The following is a 9,398-nucleotide window of genomic DNA, read 5'->3' as shown; positions in this document are numbered from 1 at the left end:
AGGCCTGATAAACTGCAACATGCCATGTAATATAGAACATTAACTTAAGATTCCCTCTACATGAGACGAATTACACAAGGATGCTCAAGTGAAGGGAGATGCAATGTTAGCCGGGAAGCCAGATTTTAAGACGGATCAGAAGGCTGTCACTTTCACCTCTTGAGCTGGCACAGCAGTTCCTTAGAAGGATTATTTCCTCTTCACCTCCCTGAAGAGCAATCTTTGCCACGCGGGCTCTAGAGAGGTGAAAATGACAGAGACTTCTGATCCGTCTTTTAAACTTGGTTTCCTGGCTAACATTGCGCCTCCCTTCGCTTGAGCATCTTCATGTAATTCATCTCATGTCGAGAGACTGCGGGACCCCAGTACTGAGATCCCCATCTTAGATTTAGCTTGTTGCTAGCACTATATTCCAAACCTTAATCCTTGCTATTTAACAGAATTACAGGCAGTTATAAATCACAACATGCCTGTGGTCAAAAGTCAAGCAATTCACAGAAATAGTTCACAAGTATTTGGAACTCTATTTTTACCCAGTATAATCCCTCAAAACTCACCCACCACAGACTATGTCTCTAAGGAAGTTATTCCAACCACCACTGGCTCACTACTGAAGAGTTTCTTGCAGAGTGAGTCAGCAGACCCATCACTGTCTCTAGTGACATGAGTTTCTTATGCCTACTAATCTCTGCTTAATAATGTTACAAGAGTTCAAAGCACGAGTTTTAGAAACCTGCAAATTCATACTAGTCAACTCTTTGATACATGACCGTAGGTATCAGAGAGAAAGTAACAGCATGAACAGACTATGCAAAGAGAACACTTTTAGCTCTTTAGGAATGTTGTTAAGCTGTGTGTGTTATGTGCCATCAAGTTGCCTCTGAACTATGGCGAACCTATGAATGAGGGGCTGTGGCTCAGTGGCAGAGCTTCTGCTTTGCATGCAGAAGGTCCCAGGTTCAGTTCCTGGCATCTCCAGTTAAAAAGATATGGCAATGTGTTGCAAAAGGCCTTTAACTGAGCCTGAAGAGCGACTGTCAGTCTGAGTAGACAATACTGACACTGATGGACCAAGGGTCCAATTCAGTATAAAGCAGCTTCATGTGTGTTATTACACTGAGCAGGATAAGCCTGATGGTTTCAGCCAAATCAGCTTCAAGAACTAAGCAGTTAAGACTTCATTCCCAACCAGCTTTCACAAAGGGTCCTAGTCAGGTTCTTTGAAACCAGCCTTCATTTGGTACAGTAAAGAGACTCTCCATTTGCAGTTACTTATAAATCTCTAACCGATTTTATTGTAGCATAAGCTTTCGAGAATCACAGTTCTCTTGAGAACTGTGATTCTCGAAAGCTTGTGCTACAATAAAATTGGTTAGTCTTAAAGGTGCTACTGGGCTCTTTTTGATTTTGCTACTACAGACTAACACAGTTAACTCCTCTGGATTTATAAATCTCTGAATCTGGGCCCACAAAGTTATACCTGAAAGGGTCGAATGGGTCACTAAGGAACAACTGTAATTAAGTAGCACCTCAGCAAGTAAAGACGATATGGTTAGTTAACCTGGAAATACCCTTCTGTAGAAACACTGGTTATGAGATCTTTACCCATTTGTCATAAATGAGGCAGGCTGGTTTTATAAAGGATTTTTATATGTTAAGGATCCTTCCCACCCACCCCCTCCCAAACCCACAGCCAAAAGAGAATATTCCTGCCTGAAATTACAGTCCCCAATTAGACAGACTGCCTGCCAAAAGCCAGCCAAACTAGTTGAAGTGGTCTTATAATATCTGTCATTTATGAAGCTGTCACTACAGGATATCAAGTTTTTGGCACAAAAATCTAATTGCATGAACATTAGATTGTGTACAACAGTTGTGCAAGGCTAGCCTCCTTGCCAGTTATTTTGCAGCCTGGATTTGGTAAACCCCCCACGGAAACCAGAAGAATCACCAATCAATTTACAAACCAGTGAAAATTTTTTAAAGTGCAAGTGCAATATTCAATGCAAACTTTCAACAAGAACTGAACAGAATTCATTCATATTACATTCATAAACAATTACATAATTATCATATTCCGCGTTCAATGAACTCTACAGTAGTAGTTGTAGCAGCATAGACGGACCAAAACCGGGTGTGTATGCAGACTTCAAAGGTAAGGCATCTCCTAATAACGATATTCTTAATGTCCTTTACTCCATATTCTTCCAACAGGGATGCAATTCTTTCAGCAGGATGAACACAAAAGATGTTACAAGCTTTTTCCTCCACGCTCAATCTGGGGCCGGCTACGAATTCACAGATTTCGTGCCCACTTCATCAGGAGCGTGATTTATATCCCATCCAGTGTTCTCATTCACAATAGAGATTGCTAATTAGTTATCCCTTAATATCCCTTTTGCGCGCAAAAGAACATGCAGCTATCAGACTCCGGGATAACTAATTAGCAATCTCTATTGTGAATGAGAACACTGGATGGGATATAAATCACGCTCCTGATGAAGTGGGCACGAAATCTGTGAATTCGTAGCCGGCCCCAGATTGAGCGTGGAGGAAAAAGCTTGTAACATCTTTTGTGTTCATCCTGCTGAAAGAATTGCATCCCTGTTGGAAGAATATGGAGTAAAGGACATTAAGAATATCGTTATTAGGAGATGCCTTACCTTTGAAGTCTGCATACACACCCGGTTTTGGTCCGTCTATGCTGCTACAACTACTACTGTAGAGTTCATTGAACGCGGAATATGATAATTATGTAATTGTTTATGAATGTAATATGAATGAATTCTGTTCAGTTCTTGTTGAAAGTTTGCATTGAATATTGCACTTGCACTTTAAAAAATTTTCACTGGTTTGTAAATTGATTGGTGATTCTTCTGGTTTCCGTGGGGGGTTCCCCCTCTTTGCTGTTTAGCTTTTGTTACGGGAACGGCCATTCTTTTGATCATCTGGATTTGGTAAACAGCTGAGCAATATCCATTCTTGCTAAGCAAGCAAGAGCTTTAGACTTCTCAAGCAAACACCTAAGAACCCCATCCTGAAAGCCTAGGTATGGACATCTCTGCTATTTCAACTTCAGCTGAGTAAACATTTTTTTCCTTGGACAAGTCTATTAGATGCTCAAGTATCTCAACTGCTCCTCAGTTGTCCCCCTCCTGTCCCAACCACTAGGTCCTAATAAAATTTAATCTCAAACTAGTCTTGGTGTACAGAACATAAATTCTTTATTATTTCAATGGATAAAATGTGTTCAGAATATAGTTTAAAAGGTAGTCTTTTATATATGTTACAGAGGAGGGGGCAAGTCGATTATTATTTCATCCAAAGTAGCTAGAAAGTCTGTAGTTGACTGAAGAGTATCTGAAAAGTAAAGAAAAAGTTATTTCAGTACTAATTGAGTAGAAGTAAGATATTTAAACTTCAAGGTTGCCAACCTTCAGGTGGTGGCTGGACATATCCCGGAATTACAGCTGACCACTAGGCAACAGAGAGCTATTTCTCTAGAGGAAATGGCAGGTTTGGAGGGTAGAATCTATGGACTCATATTCCCCTGAGCTGCCTCCCAGGCTCCACACCCAAAGCTCAAAGAATATCCCAAGCCACAGCTGGCAACCCTACTTAAACTCTATTATTCTCTAGTCACTTAGATTTTAGACTGCTGCTAAAGTGCCACAAACAAGTTAGCGCTCACATCAGATAAACAAGTCATAGACCTTTTCAGTAGAGAGCCGAGCCATTTGCTAAATATAGAGCAAAACACTTACCAAAGTCCCAAGAAATTGAAGGTTTTCTAGTTATATGGACCATGCTTTGAAACTTCTCAGATGCATTTTCAAATGTCATAAGAGGAACACCAATTAGCGATAAATGGCTCAGTCTGTGCTCCTCAGGAACCTCAAAACTCACACCTTCTATTAAGAGAAATTAAGGGTGTTCATTTAGCACAGTTTTCCATTCCATAGTCAGGAGCAGGACAGAGAAAAGTAGCCCACCTAGCAGCAGCACTTCGACTGAATTCAAGACGTGAAGTTAAGCTTCTTATCCATTTACCTTCTGCACCACTTGATTTTATAGAAGTTTAACCAGCATACAAATGCAGCTTTACAGACCAAACTAAAGATTGTTCAAAACATTCCAGAAGCCATAGATTTGATTTATTCTGTTGCTTGGATAACAATTTTTATATGTCTGCATTGATTATACCAGCTAGATTCAAATAGGCCCCCCAACACCTCTACCATTTGGCACCAAACAGTTTTGCCAAGAATTTTGAACTAACTTGCGTCAGACGTTACCTAGAGGATTCCAAGGAAAGAAATTCTCCTTTTCTGGCCAGTCATCAGTGTCTGTGCTGCAGTGTCCAACTATATTTGTATTCCCAGAAACCTTAAACAATAACCAAAACAGTTCATTGTTGGTAGCGTACTGTCTCCTGAGTACAAGATATTTACATGAGCACTTTTTACTCTTACTTTGAAGCAAGAAGGTTTTCTGTAACATCAAATGCCCCAACAAGGCACTGTACATTGTAGCATCTGGTAGGGACAATGCAGACTTGATGCTTATAATCTCAAGAGCGTTAAAGGAGAGGGCTCCCAGCCAGCCTAAACACAACTCTTCTAGTGTACATTCTTCCTCCCTGGCTAGCCTTAACTGTAGATTACCATCATGCACCAACCACAGATAGTGGTAGCTAGGATTTCTACCATAGCCAGGATTTGAGGTTTGCTAGCAAATCTTTTAAGTCACAGCCCTGCTGTATTGGGGAGCTTCCATACAACATCATGTTCTTTCTGACTACAACTAAGGCTTTCACTTTTAATCCAGAGCAAAGAAAAACCTCCTTTGCTCTGTCTTAAAAAGGAAATGGGGAGCAGGCTAGCAGCAGAGGCTGTGTGATAGCCAATCCAGAGGGCAGCAGAGGTTAGCACTACCTTCAAATTGCCAACACTCAGCTCGGGCATTTCTCCTGCCTTTTTAGGGCTTTAATGGGGCCTTTTAAAAAACTCAGCTGTTGGGGAAGATGGGGCTGCCGGGCTACAGTTGAGTGCAGCAGAAAGATTCTCACTGCATCAACTCTATTGCACCACTGTGACAAGAAATAACAATGGGAAGGGGCTGCACCAGCAGCAAGCTGTTCAGGCGAATGAATGCAATCCCTATGTGCCTCTACCTTAGTCACTGCTTTCACAACAGGGGGGCCTTTCCCACTTTTCCCGTGTATGGACCATCCTAAGAGAAAATTCAACTTTTCACTTTTCCCATTCAATTGAACCTTTAAATATATGAGGGAAACCCTCCTCCCCCAAACATACCTCCCTTCAGGGAAACAAAATTACTTAAACATGCCCCCCTTAAACCCAGGCAGCAATTTTGTCGCAGCACCTGCTACTCAGAATTCTAGAAGAGCCTGCAGGATGACCAAGGATGTGCATTTCTATATCATGCCAATTTCCTACGCCTTTTGTTTGAGCACATTACGAGTTCTCAGACCTTAGTTCTACTAACCTTTTCCACAGATACGAACTTATTTTCTTTGGGGATTTGGTGCTTTGTGGGTGTTAGAGTCCTGCTCACATTTCCTAGAGCCTTCTTGACAGAACAGGAGGCTGCTGGATTTATATTAGCTGTCCTTCCAGCAAGTGGAGTCTTGGGGTGAGATTTTTCAATGAAAGCCTTTGCTGTGAAAAGAAGTTAAATAATCTGACATACTTGACACCCAGCATACCAAAACATTCAAAGTATTTTACAGTGTAATCCTATGTGGAGTTACTGCAGTCTAGACATGCTGAAATCAATGGGCTTAGTCTGAAGAGATGCTGCATAGGACTGCACTGTAAATATAGTGTCGTGGGTAGGTCATGATCCCCTCCCACACAAGAAATGTAATGGCTCTAAAAACGCACATGCACACACAACCAAATGTTCTGACTATATGACTATTCTTAGCCCAACTTGACTATAAAAGTGCATTAACTTATTTTTCCATACTCCTCAGATGGCAGACGCTAAGGCACGTGCTTAGTAGCATATAGTGCAGCAGTCTGCGTATCTCTCATATTTCCAGTTTGGATTAAAAAACTAAGGCATTTATAATCATTTCAAGAGGATAGCAGTCAACGTTTACTGCAACAGAATTAAAACAGCAGAAGTCCAGGGGAATCTTAAAACTAAAGATTTATTAAAGCATGAAGTCAGATTTCAGTTCTTCAGAACCATGTAGTTCATAACTATTAAACAAACACCTTTATACATCCAGTGTACAAGGAGAGGAGGAAAGAAGTGCAGAAGTAGTAGTGCAGAAGAAGCAGAGAGCTGCTGTATCTGAATGATTTATAACAGGATTCATGCGCTGAGTCCCTCATACATGCAGCTGTTCCACTCCTCCTGCTCTGCAATCACAATGACTTCACCATCCAGTACCATTCAAGTTCTACCTCAACTCTTATTGTAACATTCTGTCCAACAGCCTCATTAACACCCTATTTACCCTGCTCTTTGCCTTCCTTTAGAATTCACCATACTTCTGTCCATAATTTCTTGTTTTGTATGCTGTTACCAACCAGGAACTTCCAAATGGGCACAAAGCTATAAATAACTACACAGGCTAAAGTTGCTTAGTAGCTCCATAAACACCCAGAATGATCAGTACTTAAAATGCATCAATATTCCAAAGTGAGCTTTATGTTCAACAGGCATTTTAACTCACTGGCACCAGTTAAAGTTTATAACAACTTACAAGGTGCTGACAGCAGTCTCTGTCGATCCTTTGAAACAACAGCGGTGCCAATGTTACCATTTTCTTTATCTATGAAGATAGTGGTGGCCATCCTTAGTATCAAAGACCTATTAAAATAGATAATTATTATTTCCAGGTTTCTAGCATGCTCAGTCTTTCATGCCTCTGTAAAGGAGCAAGTAACATTTTTCTAGCAGCTGTATAGCTACTTTTAGAAACTCAAAGAACCTTCAGATCCTTCAAAAACAGACCACTGTTTTTTCCTTTAACACAGACAACATGTAGAGCTTTCTTTGACTGTTTGGAGCACCCCACATATTGGTAGCTGTTCAGAACAGAATTCAACACCTAGTTGAATTTACCAGCTCCGTCTGCAACCTTAATCCCAGATTAAAGCTCCTTGCTAAGTGGAAGAATAGTTAGAAAACACAGGTTCCAGGTGGCAAAACAGTCACCAGCACTAGCTCTAGCTCCACAAGCAAAACACTTGATTGAGTTTTTGATGATTCTTGAGTTTTAGCCCTCTGTCTTATGGATTTAGACTACAAGGCTAAGAGAACTTCTCCTAGATTTGGCCCCACCCTTTTCCCAAGTTTAGCCCAGCCCCTTCTGGGGAGCTGAAGAATCTACATCACTAATTACCACCTCTCGAATATGCAACCTAATCTTATGTATTTGTACTTAAAAGAAATTCAAGCTCAATGCAGCTCATACTCAGGTTGATATGCAAAGAAATTGCTTACTTTAGCCCCTTCTGCACCAGGGACATAACTCACTATCCCAGATGTCAAGCCAAAAGGCTTATCTGGGCCCTTTCACACCCATCATGTTTGGTCAATGTAGTGACGTTCTTTTTAGCCTGCACTGTATGTCAAAATGCATTGGGATTGATGAGTGCCAGTGCTTTTGTCATCAGTGATGTCACAGTGCCAGCCCTTTTGTTTTCTTTTTACACACGCAATGGCTGCATCACTTAAATGTTATTTCCTGGACTTCTCCCCCTCAACCTATAGGTGCATCAATCCTCTGCTGGATTTAAAAATAAAAAGAGTGGGAGAAGAAACGGAATGCAGAGGAAGGGAGTAGCTAGAGAGACAACAGAGGTCAATCACAATGAAGTTGGCTGGTAAAGAGTGGGAGGGAAGCAGGATGGAACACTAAAAGGCTGAATAAAGAGTGTGCACAGAGAAACAGCTGACAAGAAAATTGATTTTTTTTAAAAAGTTGCAGTATAATAATGATAATACCACCATTCAATTTATATACCACCCTTCATGACAACCTACTGCCCATTCAGAGTGGTTTGCAAAATATGTTATTATTATCCCCACAACAAAATACCCTGTGAGGTGGGTGGGGCTGAGAGCCAAGCTACAAGTGACCCCTGACACAGGTTGGACAGTTGTCAGCTTCCCTCAAGTTTTGATGGGAAATGTAGGCATCCTGGTCTTGCAGCTGTAATGGAGAGCCAAGCTGTAAAACCAGGACACCTACATTTCCCATCAAAACTTGAGATAAGCTGACAAGTGTCCAACTTGTGTAAGGCATCACTTGTAGCTTGGCTCTGAGACATCTCCTAGAAGCTGTGACTGATCCAAGGTTACTCAGCTAGCTTCAACCAGAGAAGTGGGGAATCAAAGCCAGTTCTCCAGATTAGAGTCCCACACTCTTAACCACTACACGAAACTGGCTCTCAGGAAAGCTGTAGAAAAGCCACGTGATACACAGAGTGTCTACTCAGGGCAGCAAATCAGGTGCAGATAATTACAAAAAAACACAGCCGTATAGGACCTGAACTGGCAAAATTGGCAGGTACAAATGGGGCTTTTTACTTTTTAACTACAAGTTTTCACGGATACTACAACCCATACTTTAATTTATGGGGGGCCCCCCCGCTCCAGTACTTACCCAGAACGCAGTCCTTAGAAGAACATCAACTGCAGCAATACCAAGGAAATTTGATAGCAAAGCGAAGCTACTCGTCTGTGAAGAAAGACAGAAATTTTAAGAGTCCAGCCTCATCTTACTCAAACCCTTCCCCGTCCACATTGCTATAAAACACTATTACTAAAATGGTTCCTAGTAAACTTAATACTGTCCCCATCCCCAAAAGTACTAAAAACCAGCGCAAGGAATCCACAAATACTTAAGACCAGCTCAGCAACAGCTAAGTACGACAAACCCACAGACGCAACCAGAATTAAAAAGGGGGCAGTTTTCGACCGTTTTAAATTCTCCAGCCGCCTCTCATTGGCTGGGCTTGTCGCAGGGGCCCTCTGAGCTGCTGGTTGGCCGCCTCCAAGCCAATAGAGAAGCAAAGGCGGAGAGGAGGAAGGCGGGGCGGGCCTCTTGAGGAGAGGTCTCCTAGGAGGCGAAGGCCGATGACGCTCGTTGGTAAACTCGGGGTGGCTTCCGGCTCAGGAAGGGCTGCGAAGTGGGGGCAGTGACCGCTCTAGAGTAGCTGTGTCCCTCTGGTACTACAAAAACAACCTTTAAAAATGTAGTGTCCAGGAGCACCTTTAAGACCTATATTTGCATGTTGCACCTTTAAGATGCAACATGCAAATATATAACATGCATCTGACGAAGAGAGCTGTGGTTCTTGAAAGCTTATGCTACAATAAATTTGGATAGTTTTAAAGGTGCTACTGGACTCTAC

At 41.7% G+C, this 9,398-nt stretch overlaps 1 protein-coding gene and 1 non-coding gene across 5 annotated transcripts; one reads left to right on the top strand and one right to left on the bottom strand.

Annotated features, from left to right (window-relative positions):
* The first annotated feature begins 906 nt into the window (after positions 1–906).
* TRNAA-UGC (transfer RNA alanine (anticodon UGC)) lies at positions 907–978 on the top strand. The gene has a single exon. It is a non-coding gene; the product is annotated as a tRNA-Ala (tRNA).
* Positions 979–3,207: 2,229 nt separating this feature from the next.
* PTTG1 (PTTG1 regulator of sister chromatid separation, securin) lies at positions 3,208–8,944 on the bottom strand. 4 transcript variants are annotated; one of them, XM_054978248.1, is made up of 7 exons: positions 8,926–8,944; positions 8,648–8,722; positions 6,740–6,846; positions 5,509–5,681; positions 4,296–4,386; positions 3,765–3,911; positions 3,208–3,360 (listed from the first exon to the last, which is right to left on the bottom strand). In XM_054978248.1, the coding sequence occupies exons 3-7, from the start codon at positions 6,828–6,830 to the stop codon at positions 3,287–3,289; spliced, it is 576 nt and encodes a 191-aa protein (XP_054834223.1). In that variant the 5' UTR covers positions 6,831–6,846; positions 8,648–8,722; positions 8,926–8,944; the 3' UTR covers positions 3,208–3,286. The 4 variants fall into 4 exon arrangements, with proteins under 4 accessions (XP_054834223.1, XP_054834222.1, XP_054834221.1 ...); XM_054978247.1 differs by having other exon boundaries at positions 8,886–8,934; XM_054978246.1 differs by having other exon boundaries at positions 8,648–8,942.
* Between the last annotated feature and the right edge of the window lie 454 nt (positions 8,945–9,398).

This window comes from Eublepharis macularius, chromosome 4 (genome assembly GCF_028583425.1).
Source record: "Eublepharis macularius isolate TG4126 chromosome 4, MPM_Emac_v1.0, whole genome shotgun sequence".
NCBI classification, from domain to species: Eukaryota; Metazoa; Chordata; class Lepidosauria; order Squamata; family Eublepharidae; genus Eublepharis; species Eublepharis macularius.
The sequence above is the reverse complement of the archived record's forward strand: the minus strand, read 5'-3'. Positions and strand labels throughout refer to the sequence as shown.

Coding starts and splice junctions, on each gene's coding strand:
- PTTG1 (XM_054978248.1), bottom strand. CDS start 6,830: ATGGCCACCACTATCTTCATAGATAAAGAAAATGGTAACATTGGCACC. Junction 5,682..6,739: donor GAGACTGCTGTCAGCACCTT/GTAAGTTGTTAT, acceptor TTCTTTTCACAG/CAAAGGCTTTCATTGAAAAA. Junction 4,387..5,508: donor AGTTCGTATCTGTGGAAAAG/GTTAGTAGAACT, acceptor TTATTGTTTAAG/GTTTCTGGGAATACAAATAT.